This window comes from Drosophila santomea, chromosome 3L (assembly GCF_016746245.2).
Source record: "Drosophila santomea strain STO CAGO 1482 chromosome 3L, Prin_Dsan_1.1, whole genome shotgun sequence".
Lineage (NCBI taxonomy): Eukaryota > Metazoa > Arthropoda > Insecta > Diptera > Drosophilidae > Drosophila > Drosophila santomea.
In genome coordinates this window covers 1,045,956-1,061,191 of record NC_053018.2, presented here as the reverse complement: position 1 = coordinate 1,061,191, position 15,236 = coordinate 1,045,956, and the positions used below count along the sequence as shown (strand labels likewise).

Sequence of the window (15,236 nt, the reverse complement as noted above, 5' to 3'; positions counted from 1 at the left end):
TTATCGACAAGGTGGATCCGTATACGAATACGAATACGAATCCAAATCCGAACACAGCCACTAACATATGTAGAACAATATGCAAATGTTACTTTGTTATGCAATTAGTGAATTCGATGCTAGCCACTCGACAGTCGGCAAACAGACAACCGCAGCAACGACAACCGAGTCTCCACTCGAAGGTTCAGTCAGCCAGTTAAATGTATCCTCCATGTTGCAATGCGAATTAGAACAGCAGTGCAAAAAAGTCAACGTAGTTTGAGCGGAAAGTACTCATTGCACCAATAAGATACTTGTTAGAGAACGCATTAACCAAAGACTTGTTTTTGGAAGCATTAGATACTGTTCGTTCAGTTATAAGATAGAAAGACAGAAAAAAGTGCCCCAAAGTATGCTTTAAAACATTTTAAATGCAATGAGATAGTTTCAAATCCCTGGAGGTTATTTATCCAAAGTTTTCTTTCCTTATATGGTTAATGCATAAAACTGGTATCTAATATCTGCACACTACGTCGCGAAAACGACCACAGAAACAATAAGCCCATAATACACTTAGACAGCGAAGTACAAAAATGAAATTAAACGAATATAGGTCGCTTTTGCATGTCAATCAAACGACATAAGCTGGGCGGGATCCGGATTCCGGATACAAGACAAGACAAGAGGAGACGGCGCATCGAGCGCTAACCAAAGCGAGTCACACAATTAATTGAAGCACCACTTACCCAGCCATCTAAGCTCTTTCTTCTTGTTCCTCACTTTGCTGATACTTGAATTCACTTTTCCGCATTCGCAGGCCAAAATGATGGAGAACTCGCACGCCTGGATGGGCGCCACCGGATCGACGCTGGCAGGTTCGTAAAGCTAACCAGTCGGGTTGCTGGAAACCATCTGATCGTCGGCTTCTCCACTCTTGATCTTTCAGCAGACAGCTACCAGTACCAGCTGCAGTCCATGTGGCAGAAGTGCTGGAACACCAACCAGAACCTGATGCACCACATGCGCTTCCGGGAGCGAGGCCCGCTGAAGTCCTGGCGACCCGAGACCATGGCGGAGGCCATTTTCAGTGTGCTGAAGGAGGGCCTCTCCCTGTCGCAGGCCGCCCGCAAGTACGACATCCCGTATCCCACATTCGTGCTCTATGCCAACCGGGTGCACAATATGCTGGGGCCCTCCATCGACGGCGGCCCGGACTTGCGGCCCAAGGGGCGTGGCAGGCCGCAGAGAATCCTTCTGGGCATCTGGCCCGATGAGCACATTAAGGGCGTCATCAAGACGGTGGTCTTTCGAGACACCAAGGACATCAAGGACGAAAGCCTGGCCGCCCACATGCCACCCTACGGTCGACATTCGGTAGGTAATTACTGCAGTATAATTCGCTTGAACCATTGCTGGAAACAATTACATTTAAAATTAAAAAAATTAAAATTAATAGGCCTACAAAGTCCATTATTTGTAGAGTAATAACATTTTCTTTAGAAATTAAAATCTGACGATGTTTCAGCTCCAGGGAATTGGCGTTCTTTTTCATTACGAGACTTTCTTTTTTCGCTTGAAATCTCTTTTAAAATAGGAATAGTTATTATAAAGTATTCAGTTTATATACTCTCAACATGAATTACCATAGTTTCAGTTCAAAATAATAACTAATTCAAATCAGTATGACGAGTAAGTAAGTCTTAGTGACTCGGATAGCTTAGATGCCCATTAGTATTGATTAGTATTCGTTAAAGTTATTATTGGCAAAAAATCATCATCAAAAATTGTAAGAAAAGTGAAAATAATATTTTTTTTTTTTTGAAAACACAGTTTAATAGAAAATTTAATTACGAGCTCAACGAGGTATGCCATTCCATATTCGGACCAATATTTCGAATGTTCTGATCAAAATACTGATATTTATAGTCGCAAAATATCAAAAAAGGGGTTATTGGCAAAAAAAATTCACTAAGAATTGAACTTACATTGAGTTATTTTTGAATTACCCATGGGTTTTCTTGATTACTTAAAGCAATGAAGCCTGGCGAAATATACTGCATTCGGGGGATTTCTTGAACCGAACTAACTGCTCTCGGGTTAGCCCGCGTTTCCCTTGCAGGACCTCCCTCTCAGCTATCCCGGAGCAAGTGGCGCCTTGGCAGGGACGCCCAGCTCCATGGCCTGTCCCAATGGCAGTGGACCGCAGACCGGAGTTGGCGTAGCCGGAGACCAGCACATGTCGCAGGAAACGGCCGCCGCGGTGGCCGCCGTGGCGCACAACATCCGCCAGCAGATGCAAATGGCAGCGGTTCCGCCCGGCTTATTCAATCTGCCGCCGCATCCGGGAGTGGGCGGTGGAGTGGGCAGCGTGCCCGGCGCAGGGGGAGGCAGGGCCAGCATATCGCCGGCAGTGAGCAGTGGCTCCGGGCCCAGGCACGCGCCCTCGCCCTGTGGACCAGCGGGGCTCCTGCCGAATCTGCCGCCCAGCATGGCCGCCGCTCTGCACCACCAGCAACAGCAACAGGCTGCGCACCACCACATGCAGCAGCTGCACCTGCAACAGCAACAGGCCCACTTGCACCACCATCAGCAGCAGCAGCAGCAGCAGCACCATCAGGGCGGCCATCAGGTGGGCCACAAGTCCGGTTTCGGTGCCAGCTCCAGTTCCTCAGCCTCCTCCTCAATGGGCCAGCACCATCCGCCCAAGGCCAAGAGCAGCCCCTTGCGCAGCGAAACACCTCGGCTGCACTCCCCTCTCGGCGATCTGGGCCTGGACATGGCCAGCTACAAGCGCGAGTTCTCGCCCAGCCGCCTCTTCGCCGAGGATCTGGCCGAGCTGGTGGGGGCCAGTGTTTCCTCTTCCTCATCCTCGGCGGCCGCAGCATCGGCTCCTCCAGAAAGATCGGCGGGAGCAGCTTCCGCAGCCGCAGGCGCTGATGCACCCAGTTCCTCGAGCAGTGGCGGCATCAAAGTGGAGCCCATCACCACCACTAGCGAGTGAAGAGGGGAAAGTGAAATGAAGGAAATAATAAGTGAATGTTAAGAAATGATAATGAGTGAACTCAAATCAGAAGCTTCGGCAGCTTTACTCGGCTTGTGTGAGCCTACGCCTTGGTTAATTAAATCAATTTAGATTGTTTATTATTTTGAACATTTTGTAACAAAGTATACGTGGAATCTGTAAGCTGCATTCCGTGATTCATTTTAGACACTGTCCATAGAATAAATTGATTCAATTTAGCCCGAGGAAACCGCATTAGGCATTACAACCAAATATTGTACACGAGTTTCTTAAATTACATGATATCATATATATCACATTACAAGTAAGCCCTATAACTATGTGTAAATAAACTAGAGTAAACGATATATACGTTTCAAAGGTTTCCTCCGATCATTGTGTTTTGCAATTGTGTTCGAGCAATTCCTAAACTTGATATTCAATCGAATTTACAAATAAGCTTTAACCATGTTTAGTTCATCACATCAAATTGTACATTGCAAGCGAGTTAACCAAGGTATAGGCTAGCATGTGCCGGTTTTACTCTAGTTTCCTCCACGCGATCTTCGCCACCTAGTTTCTATTCCTAGCGTACTTACTGAATCAAAATTAAAAGTATTATTATGTTATAGTCCATCAGTCTAACTAACTAAATAGCGACCGATCTCTTTAGTTGTAAGCTACAGCGGAGGTGGAAGTAGAAAACCCGGAACATTCCACAAACCATCCGAAACAGATAACGAACTTTCAATTGTGTTTCAAACGAAACAGAAGCAGGATCCAAACCCCAGCAATATTAATTTAATATTAATGCAATGTGAAGTGAAGTAAATCAAAAGAGTTTAGGCGGATTTAACTTGGTAATTGTGTGCCCGAATTTTGTTTAGTCTTTAATTTACGAGAAGCGAGAAAGAAAATGTACAAAATTATCTAAAAATGGAAACCGAAGCATGTGGCTTCAAACGCAAATGGAATCAACTAAATTTAATGTTTAGGCTTAACATAAAAACAAGAAATTCACAAAAAATGCCTTTCGGAATTAAATTCAGCGATGAACACACCGCAAACAAAATTTGTAAAAAGCAAACAAACAAAACACGTGAACTTTTTTAACGTATTTACACAAGCGAAATTTTTAGACAAAATTTAGAAGCAACATTTTTTATACCGAGCTCTGCTGCGATCCCGCCGAACTTGAGGCCTCTGATTTGACATTATTGGAAACCCGACGTAAGCCCCAGAATTAACCCCACAACTACCCACTAGATCCCCTTCTAAAGTGCCTTTTCTAGCCTTAATTTGGACTCTGCTCCACTTCTGACCCGGCCAAGAGCGAGGCCCAGGACTCGCAGCAGGACTCGAGGGTTTATTTGGCAAGTCTGGCGACATTATGATAGGATTGAGTATCGAGAGAAACGTACTCGTATATGTATATCTTTTGGTTTTACCCCTTTAGGCGTACTTTCGGCAGCGTTTGGTTTGGCAAGCACACAATTGATTAATCGGACGAGAGTTAATTACGATAATGATAAACACTAAACACAACTATTTTTGCATACGCAAGAACATCTACCATAGCCATAGCCCGTATATAAACACACGATATATAAGTATCTATGTAATCCCGGTCCCCCAATAGACTTTGATGTTCCACACGTATCGAAACTTAACGAATTACTTTCGGAATAGGATGTAATATAAACAATGGCAAGAGTTAGCGGCTAAAATCTACTGGATATTGTGTATCTTTGTACGATCTGGATCAGCGTCCAAGTCCACGTCCAAAACTCAACATTTTCTATAAACTTTAGTGCAAACTTTATGTTCAAATTAACTTTAAATGTCGAAATGAATGTTCTTATTAATCCAAGAAAACAAAAAACCTAAAAATGGAAAACCGAAACGAACAAAAGTATTTTATAAAAACATTGAAAAGTAACCCAACCTGAAAGTCTTCTCATTGCTTCTTGCTTTTCTTGATTTTCTTGATTTTCTTGCATTTCTTGCTTGTCTTGAATCTTGATTGGAATTGCGGTTTGGCTTAGTGTTTATTGGGTATATCTTAGTGGAAACTGGAAACAATCCTTGCGCCTTGCATCTCTCAGAGCACAAGAGGCACGGCCTCTGCCACTGGCTGATTGATTTCCTGGTGGCGTTGTAGCAATCCCAAACACTGGTGCAGGCACTGGGTGCTGGCCGTGGAGATCGCCTTGAGCAGAAGAAGATCGGGATCCGTGGGCGAGAAGGAAGCGCAGTCGATGCTCTCGATGGCCCTGGCCAGAGAAGCGTTGCTGCAAAGGATTGGGGAACATTAGTTTAAGCACAAGATATATTTATAACCCTAGTTTGCAGGAGGAACTGCTATATTCTACTTGAAATACCACTTTAACTACGAGTTAGTGTGCAGTTACCATTGTTCCGTGAGAAACAGTGCTTGGCGAGCTGAAACCATGGCATCGGAGGCGGCGAGCAATTCGCGCGGAGGCAGCGGCGACGAGTTGCTTATGTCCATCGCCTTCATGTGGCTCTCGACCACCGCACGCAAGCCGTCCACCCACTCCTGCCTGGCCCTCGCATCGTTGGCCCTTAGCTTCACCGTATCGCCGGAGGCACAGGCAATGGCGAACGTCCTGGAGTCCTCGTCACTCGGGTACACCACTGCGCCGGCCAGCTGCACCTGGCCCCTTGGAGCACTGGCCAGGACGTGGGGCGAGGGCGCGATGTCGTCGCCCACCGTCGAGGAGTCGCACAGGTAGTAACTCAGCGATCCTGTCTTTGCGTCCACCGTGAACCAGCGGTACTGCCACCCTGCAAAGTGGAAGCTGCGATTAGGGAAGTGGTTCTATGGGATTCTTTGGGACAGAGTGATGGGTGGGTTTTCTACTGAGCTGGGCATCGGTGTGCTAGAGATAGGTGCTCACCCTTCATCACATTGGTGTATTTGCTGAGCTGCCCGCAGAGTTTCAGTTTGGCCGATTCACGAATGATCCTGTTCAAGTTGGTCTCCATTTTGGCGGCGGTGTCTTTGGGATCGGCGCGCACTGGGGGCGTGGCCTGCCGTGGGCGGTTCTTCTTCTTGCGCTGGCGAAGCGAGTTCTTGATTTTGCGTAAAATGTTTGCAGATATATATTTATTTGGTTTTATTTGGTAAAACTCGGCAGAAACTGAACTTAATGAAAAACAGACAGTTAACAGTGTGGTGATGTATCAGCCAGCTTATGCCAGCAGACGATAGTACAATCGATTTCTGCTATCGTTGGTATTTTTACGTCTATTTTCCTGAAGCATACCGCAGCTAAAAAGTTGCATTAAACACTTTAAAAACGCCATATATGGTTAATGATAGATTTTATAACTCAGTTAATTCTCCAGCGCACAATAGTGTTGGCATATTTTTGAGATATCAAAAACTCTTCAGGCAGGAATTTTTAAATGTGATAAGTATCGATTGTTGCGAGTTATCGAGGTACGCAATTGGTGTGGACGATTAAAAAATACTGGAACTGTAGTTTTACAGCCGTTTCGGCCTCTGGTAACACTAGGCATTTCGCAAAATCCAATTTGTTTAAACAAAACACAGAGCGCCCGTTCGGAAAATCGCGGTTTCTTGAAAAATGAAAAATATAGCTTAGCGCGCGGCTATTCGCGAACTGCGTGCAACGGTAATTTGGGTGATTTTCCCAGGGGGAAAGCGAGTGGCAAACAAAAGCAGAGCGAGTGAAAAAAATCAATTTGGTGGCACAAGCAGTGGCAAGAAGAAGAGCCAAGACGCAAGAGAACTGCTTGCGGATGATGTGATGATACAGATATACATAGCATATACATATATACAGGCTATATATACATCTGGAGTTTGTGTTCAAATTGAGGCAATTAAAACATAGCGGATTTTCGCCCGTTGTTCGCTGTAGCGAATGTTTGAGTGTCCATTTTCCAAATAATGTTTATAACTGTGTGCCTGCGCGAGTTTTATTTCATGTTTTTATGCTGCGTGTGATTTATGACATTTAACGGGAGTACATATGTGTACTGTGTGTACATACCACACATGCACCCCCGTGCGCTGGTGTGTGTGTGTGCCTGTCTGTTTGTATCTCCCTCTTACTCCCACTCGCATGAAAATGCGAGGGTGACTGAAGAAAAAACTCCACTCCCTCCATCTAAAAATAGGAGAACTACACAAATTGTGTGCAAATTATGTGCAGTATTTAGAAAACCAAGAGAAATACCCATTACTAATCCGCATCTCTGCTTTCCCACACATTTTTCACCCACCCACACACACACACACGGGCAAACACACGAAAAACCGCAACAAACACAACAGCAAAAGAGTGACCATGAAAATGCCAGCGAGAAATTCGCGAAAATCAATGAGCAAAAGCAGCGGCTCATAATAATAACTAATAATAACAGAGCTAAAACAAGTGAAATTCGAGGCTGGAATTCGTTATGCTGCAGTGCCCATCGTCGGATTAAAAAGCGGGCGGAGACCCTGCTTCCCAGTTGAACCCCCCCTCCAGTGATTAACCCCCGGCCGCATTAACCCTCGCCCCGCTGAAATGGACGGCCAGCGGGCCAGGGACCTCCTGACCCTCCTGCAGGAACGGGTCGTCTTCCTCACGGGCGGACGGGACCGGCGTGGCGGACCGCTGCTCTGCTTCCCGGCCACGCCCCGTCGCGATCGCCTAAAGCCGGAGGATCTGCGGCGACTCCTCAGCTACCTGATCAGCATTCCCAGGTGAGAATTTAGTTACTATCACCACATCAGATTAGTGTATTTGAAGGGTTCTTTTGGCTCCTAATTGGACCTGGTCAAAGGTGGTCACACCATGTAGAAGTTCAAATATGAATATGTTCTACTGCTCTTTTATCAGGAATGTGATGATAACCATTCCTTGTGGTCTTAACATACAGAAAACTAAGATATGTATGCGCAATAGTTATAAATAATTACCGATAAAAGGGGGAAGTGCAGTCAATTATTAATATATGTGTTCACTTTATTACGTTTACTTATGGTTGATAAGCACAAGCCGTGATAGGAGTTAAAAACTGCAATACTGTGATTACACTAAGCAGACTGCAGCATAATTAAATTTATTAAGTAAAAAGTAAGGAGATTTTCACATCTTTTACACTGTAATATGTGACGTTTCCCGATTTCATCACAAACAAGCACAATTTGTAGCGTAGGAATTTTCTTTTTTATGTACATTTTGATTTACGAGCTCCAAATAAAGTACAGAAAATTCTTGGAACTCATAATGACTCACCCAAATCATCGTGCACCTAATTAAAATTTACATTCCTCAGCTGACACATATATAGATATATTTTGTATTTGATCAATTTGTAGTTTTCCAACTCAGTTAAGTGCACTTAAAGTGGATGCTTTAGGCGCATTGCATGGCTGCCAGCTTTAGTTACAATTTAGACGAATTGAAAACGTCTAGTTCTTAGATATTTATACTGCAATGTTGCCTTTGGCGGCACAAGTCCACACTTCTCTGGCCTCCTGCATTTTGTATTTACAGTACAGGCAGCTCTCGTTATCAAACAACAACTAGTCATACTAACTTGAATAAGTAGTTGTAGCTTCATGAATTCGGTGTAGGTAGGATTCCAGTTTCAGTTAGAACTTGCTTAAAGCTTGAACATGACCCTCGCAGCTGCGGTTTCACGTTGCTGGGGCCCACTGTACCAGTACAATGGCAACCCATTGTGTCAGCTGACGGCGCGACATCGCTGGCTGCGCTTCGTTTGCAATTTCGGTAGAGTCGCGACGTCGTCGCCTCACCCGCACCTCTATATATCGTATATATATTCTGAATAGGGGGAGGATGCAGGGGTGGTTGAGGGAGGGGCGGGGGAAGCAGCTGCTGCAGCTGCAGTGCCACATTCCACTTGATTTTCCTGTTATAGTCGTCGCAGTCGCAGTCGTCCGCCTGCAGTCGCATTTTCATGAATCATCATCGTTCGACGATTGCAAGAACAGCACGCACATTGTTCTCGGCTCGCCCTCTCTTTCGCACCGCGTATGCCCGTCTCTTTCTCAGCTGGCTGCTGTTGACATTGAATCGCCGGGAGCGCGGGTCAAAATGGGTGGCACCGAGCTGAGGTCGGGCTAAAAAAGTCATAAACGTAAACGTTCTCCAATAAAAAGTAGCAGCAACAAGAGTTGCATAAATCTGTGCGGCGAAGAAAGCAGCGAGAACCGAGAAGAAACAGCAGAAGAGCACACAGATACAAACGCATACATACATATGCATGTACATATGGACAAAACCGGGGACCGGCTTCCAAAGTCTTCAAGACGCGAGCTCGAAGAATGCGAATATTTTTTGCTGCTGCCCCAAACACTAAAAAAAACCACAACAAAAACCGAAATGAGCCATAAAACGAGAGGAAAGAAAAGAAAGGGTAATTTGGACGAACAGTGCTGCCTCGATAACACTGAAATGCAGAGACTAATAGCGCACTCTGTGTAGTTAAAATAAAAGTGTTGGTCTGAATCCATTGTTTGCTTAATGGGATTAAACTTGAACAATAGTTTGAGCTACAAAGCTTAAGGAGAATATCTGTTTAAAGTACCATCCCTCGAGCCAAATTAATCAACCAGCTAATACACTTTAACCCCAGACTAGAGAATCCCCAGAAACGGCCATCGAGATGGCTGCCAGCGGCAAAAGAGACTCGAAATGATAATCAGACCCTCGAGCTGAAGATGATGGTGATGGCGACCCGAGATTGCGACACACGCCAAGAGTATCTGATGAGAAGTAGAAATTGTATCTGCCGCCGAGTAGGAAATCTGACATTCCCCAATCATTGAGAAGTGGGGAGAAACACACGTTTTGAGAAAGGGAGAAACACACGTTTTGAGAAAGGGAGAAACACACACCACACGTTCCTCGCTTATTTAGTCATGCTCATTGGCGCAATCATGGCCAGATTGGAGATGTTGCAGCTCAATTGAGGCGCTAACAAGTTTTCGCCAGCCGTGAATCACTGCGAGCCGAGTTCCCACGCCGCATCATCCCACTTGGGATCCCACTGTTATCAGCTATCAGCCGGCTAACAAGCAAAGCATTGTGCTATCGGTGTCCCACATTTCAGCGGATCCCCCGCCCGGAAAACGAGGAGGAACACCAGTAATGGAGCCGGGGCAGACACTTCAGGTTTGCCCGATAAGCAAATCGACGTCGTAGTCCATGTTCCATACTCAATGCTCCAAATAAACGAAATGGTAGTGGGGTTCCCTTATCTCATCGCCGCCATCCACGGCATTTGCGGTCCGTTCTGGCAGTCTGCCCACTGTGCGCTTTGTCTGCTCACTTCTCCTCTCCTCTCCCTCCTCCCGGCTGCTTCTGCTGACTTGGTTTGGACTCTACCCACACCCTTCCTTGGGGTAGATCCACTACTGACCAAGGGTTTATAAGAAACTATGCCCAAGATGTTTAGGTTCAGCCGTTTTGAAATGTTTCTGCGACTTTAAGAAATAACTTCTATCTTTACTTTGCCAGGGTACTCCCAGCGTCGATTCCAATCACTTAATTTCCGCTTTTGTTTTGCTTGCCTTCGTTTATGTTTCGCGTTGGTTTTTGTTTATTTGCTCTGGCGTGAAACACTTTTTGTTTATTTCTGCGCCTGCTTGTTCCTTTGTCTCTCTGTTCCGAGACTCGGCCAAATTGGCAACTGAAGTCAGGGCGTCTTCTTGCTGCTTACTGCTGTCGTCAATGCAAATTCCGTGAATCGAGTGAATCGGGGGAGTTCTCAGTTCTCAGTTCTCAACATTTGAGACACGTACATTCCCTCAACTTCCTTTTTGGGGGGGATATTTCGATGTCCCCGCTCCCTGGAAAAAAAAACCTCGTATTTATGGGTTAAATAAACGATTTTTGATTGGACTTTGTGTTTGGTTTCTTTTGGTCGACTTTGAAATGCGGGCGACACTTTCCTCCTGTCCCCTTTGTCTGGGCTTAAATTTCGATTTTTAATAGCCCCTTTCGAGCGTTTTATTAGTCATCAAAAAGTTGCCCATGCCCCTCCGGAAAAATACACCAAATTTCTAGATATGTTGCACGATAAGAAGTTGAAGAAGTTGCGGGAGGGTTAGAGAACTTTTATGGGACTCAAGCGTTGGGAACACCGGTATTTTGGGTTCTCAAAGAGTTTCGTGTTCGAGGCAAACTCACTCGAACTTAAAATGCATTCGTAGAGACGCCTCTTCACTGGTGCATTGTTCTTCGGGGCAAAACCCCTAGAAATGCCCACCAAGTCCAACCGCACGACATACGTATAAACACGAGAAGATAACGTGGTTGAAACCGGGAACTTAGAACGATTCACAACCGGCCACAATCGGGCCAAGAAATAGCGGCAAAGCAGAGGGAATAATAGAAATTATAGGCGGAATCGAAGGGGGCGGAGTTGCGCATAGCGCACACATCAATGAGAGAAATATTTATAGTTAATGGAGCGATTAAAATTCAAAAGGAATGCAAATCAGAGCGCTGGGCGGCCTCTTGGTGGCGCATGGTGCTGGCCGAGGTGTGCAGGAAATTATTAGCTAAAATTGGTGTCAGAGCAATAGAAACCACCGACCTCAGGCCAAAGAAGCAGCCGTGCGGTCTTAATTTATGCAAGCGACGTAAACAGAGCAACGAACCATGAGGGATCCGCGACACTCTCACTCACGTACTTCTGGGAAGAGCCTACACTCGAAGAAAACACTAGTTAATAGTGGACTAAAAGCAGTACCAAGTACAAACCTAAGCTTCTCCAAGAAGATGACTCCAAAGTTCAACATATACCCATCATAACTTAATACAGAATGTTTACTGCATAAGGTACAAGTGTTAGGTAATATTGCCCAAACTAGGTAGTAACTTTCCCCAGTGTATCGCCACTATCGCCAAGTTCTCTTTCGATCGCTCTCTCCAACCGAACACACCTTTCACCTGGCTTATTTTCCATTTCCAGCGACGCCGCCAAGAACCTCGGATTCACAGTCATCATTGACATGCGAGGCAATGGCAACTGCTCGACCAACGTGAAGACGATACTGAAGGTGCTGCAGGAGCACTTCAGCGCGAATATCCACAACGTGGTGATCATCAAGCCGGACAACTTCTGGCAGAAGCAGCGAGCCTCGATCTCCTCGCACAAGTACAAGTTCGAGACGACGACGGTCTCGATTGAGTCCCTCAACAAAATCGCCGAGAGCCACCAGCTGACTGGGGACTTTGAGGGCCAGCAGCTGTACGACCATCAGCAGTGGACGGACGCCCGGCTGGCGATCGAGGACTTCTTCTGGCAGGCCGGGGACATGGCCGATCGGATCGACGATCTGCAGGAGGACCTCAACCGCAACGACTTCGCCGAGGACGTGCCGCTGGCCAGGCACGCCATCGATCACCACAACGAGATGCGCAAGAAGATCACCAAGCTGCCCATCGAGGATCTCGACATGCAGGGCAAGAAGCTGCTGGCCAAGATCAACGCGATGGCCCCGCCAGGCGGTCAGGTGAGCATTCGAGTAAAGGATTCGCACATCAATCGAATTGAGTGTTAAATCCTTAAGTGTGTTGCTTACGTCTAGCTTAACTTCCGTAAATATAACAAGTAAACAAATAAAAGGTGTTACGAGATGTTAAATGAATACATTTGGGCGTAATAAACATTCACATATTTAACAGAAAAAGTCAATAACCTCTGTCTAGCATTCACTTGCCAGATTGTATGCCAAAAAAAATAAATTCATCGAAAACATTTCAGTCTATTTTTATGTAAATTGGTTGTTTTGTCAGTTATCTGAGTAGAAGAAATTTACATTTATTACATTTGTGGTATTATTTATTTCACATGCAAAGTGCCATTTCATTAAAGCTCGTAAAAAATCAATCCAAATGAATTATTCAAACATTAATTGCACAACAATCGAAAAAGTGTTACATTTCCTGTTGAAAACTGTTCATAAATATTTAAAAGATTAACTTTACATAAAAAAGACACCCAAGTGAATGTTTATCCATGTAATTTATTAAAATCTCTTTGTGTGAATTTTTTGATAATTATTGCCCCCTCTTTTACAGGCCCCCTCAAATTCTGGCGGATCGGATATGGACTCCGGCCCCTCCTCCGCCGGACAGCAATCTCAGACCTCGCAGCAATCTCGTTCGGTGGGCGGCAACCCGGACATGTCCGCCGCCGTGAACAAAGCCCTGCGGCAGATCGAACTCATCCACACTGGTCAGGAGAAACTGCTGATGCTGTGGCAGCACAAGAAGGTGAAACTGGACCAGTGCTTCCAGTGGCGCCTGTTCGAACAGGACTGCGAGAAGATGTTCGACTGGATCCTGCACAACCGCGATGTGTTCCAGATGAGCTATGTGGAGATTGGACACAACTACTCAGTGGCCAAGTCTCTGCAGGATGAGCACCAGAAGTTCGCCGTTGCATCCATGAATGTATCCGTGAATATCGATAGGATTTTGGCTGTGGCAGCTCGTCTGATCGAGAGTCAGCATTATGCGGCCCAGCACATCAAAACGCTGGCTCAACGTTTGGACCGCACCTGGAAGGACTTTGCAGCGGGCTTGGATGAGAGAACAGCTGTCCTGCAGCTGAGTGTTCTTTTCCACCACAAGGCAGAACAGTACTGCAATAGCGTGGCCAGCTGGGCAGCCGCATGCCAGGCCTCGCAGCCTCTACCCTCGGATATCCAGAGCTTGGAAACGGCCATCCGGACTCATCAGTCCCTGTACGAGGCTATGTGCCAAGCTTACACCGAGGTTCACTCCACGAGCAAGAAGCTGCTCTATCAGCTGGATCACTTGGTGCAGGTCTGCAATCAACCTCCGCCTCCTGGTGTCCCGGATCACCGAAAGAATAGCAACGGCGGTAGTTTTAACAAGTACGAGAGACAGAATCCAGCAGCGGACTACAGCGAAGGCGCCAGTCATGTTTTGGCTGTGATTCACCAGATCCTGAGTCACCATCGCACCCTGGAGGCCAAATGGCATCAGGAAAGGCTACGATTGCATCAGACCCTAGCTCTCAGACTCTTCCAAGAAGATGTGAAGCAGGTCTTGGATTGGCTGAAAAATCATGGCGAAGTTTTCCTTAGGAAAAATACGGGTATAGGCAGAAACTTCCACAAAGCCCGCGTGTATCAGACCTCGCACGATAACTTCGAGAACGTTGCACAGAACACCTATAGTAACGCCCAAAAACTCCTGGCAGCTGCGGATGAATTGGCCAGAAGTGGCGAAGCCGATCCCAATGAGATATACTCTGTGGCCAGAGAATTGGAGCTTCAAGTGGGCAGTTTTGCGGAGAGAGTGGAGCAAAGGAGACGCCGCTTGGATATGGCTGTAATATTCTACACCCATGAAAAGGACGTGACCGCCTGGATAGACAAACTTCGAACGGACGTGAGCACGGATGAAACGCGTCTGTCGCAGGAGAACCTCGAGGGCATTGAGCGCATATTGCAGCAATACCAGAGGGATCAGCAGGAGAGCTCCGTCAATGTCTGCCTTACAACCATCTCCCAGGGTGAAGCTCTGCTGCAGGAAATGCGATCCCTGGAGTATGCCGACAATACGGGCTCCATTGCCGCTCTGGAGGCTACCCTGGAGAAGTTGAACAAACAGAAAGTGGAGTTGGAGGAGCTCTGGTCCGCCCGCAAGTTTCGCGCCGATCTCATACTGCGTTTGCGCTACTTTGAGCGGGATGCCAGATTGCTGTCCGTGCAAATGGAGATGTGGTCTGAAGAGCTCCAGCATGCCGACCTCTCCAGGGACTACCAAAAGGCCGAGCAACTTATTCGCATGCACAACGAATCGGTGACGGAAATACAGAACGCCACCTATGAGGTCGTGCAGCAGGGTCAGGACCTGCTGCAGCTCTTTGAGAACGCTGGCTTCATCTCCATGGCGGATGCCACGCACACGGCTCAGGCTAGGATTGAATATCTGCTAGACTTCTTGCGTGAACGGGAAATCGATCTGGAGGAAATGTCCGAGGCTAAGCGGGCCAAGCTTGAGCAAGCGGTGCAGCTATGTCAATTCCAGAATGATGCCAACCAGGTTATCTCGTGGATCCGCAATGGAGAAGCCATGCTGGTGGCTAGTTTCGTTACGCCCAACAGTTTGCAGGAGGCCGAGCAGTTACGCAAGGGTCATGAGCAGTTCCAGGTTACACTAAATAAAACTCAATAAAGTTGTACGATTTTTAATATATTTCTTTC

At 46.4% G+C, this 15,236-nt stretch overlaps 4 protein-coding genes across 8 annotated transcripts in view; 2 read left to right on the top strand and 2 right to left on the bottom strand.

Moving 5' to 3' along the window:
- The window catches only part of LOC120449721 (JNK-interacting protein 1), a 147,401-nt gene extending 146,583 nt beyond the window's left edge, over positions 1–818 (bottom strand). Inside the window, exon 1 of the mRNA XM_039632350.2 lies at positions 726–818. The gene's annotated coding sequence lies outside the window, so the exon portion shown is untranslated. The remainder of the gene's footprint in view (positions 1–725) is intronic.
- The window catches only part of LOC120449718 (protein bric-a-brac 1), a 58,158-nt gene extending 55,178 nt beyond the window's left edge, over positions 1–2,980 (top strand). Inside the window, exons 2-4 of one of the 4 annotated variants that reach the window (XM_039632344.1) lie at positions 797–854; positions 929–1,353; positions 2,099–2,980. In XM_039632344.1, the coding sequence (XP_039488278.1) occupies positions 797–854; positions 929–1,353; positions 2,099–2,980 (1,365 nt within the window). Of the gene's footprint in view, positions 1–796; positions 855–925; positions 1,354–2,080 lie in introns of all 4 variants that reach the window. The other 3 variants (XM_039632341.1, XM_039632343.1, XM_039632340.1) reach the window with 3 other exon arrangements.
- Positions 2,981–4,940: 1,960 nt separating this feature from the next.
- On the bottom strand, positions 4,941–6,187 carry LOC120447602 (oxysterol-binding protein-related protein 11; the record flags this gene model as incomplete). The annotated part of the gene is made up of 3 exons (XM_039629073.2): positions 4,941–5,271; positions 5,392–5,788; positions 5,902–6,187. Coding segments are annotated over 3 exons (873 nt in total), but the record flags the coding sequence as incomplete, so codon positions are not given.
- A 299-nt stretch (positions 6,188–6,486) lies between these two features.
- The window catches only part of LOC120450264 (kalirin), a 39,741-nt gene continuing 30,991 nt past the window's right edge, over positions 6,487–15,236 (top strand). The window contains exons 1-4 of one of the 2 annotated variants that reach the window (XM_039633156.2): positions 6,487–6,642; positions 7,308–7,721; positions 11,966–12,509; positions 13,078–15,183. In XM_039633156.2, coding sequence (XP_039489090.1) covers positions 7,543–7,721; positions 11,966–12,509; positions 13,078–15,183 — 2,829 coding nt within the window. In that variant the 5' untranslated portion in view covers positions 6,487–6,642; positions 7,308–7,542. The remainder of the gene's footprint in view (positions 6,643–7,307; positions 7,722–11,965; positions 12,510–13,077; positions 15,184–15,236) is intronic. The other variant, XM_039633155.1, reaches the window with a different exon arrangement.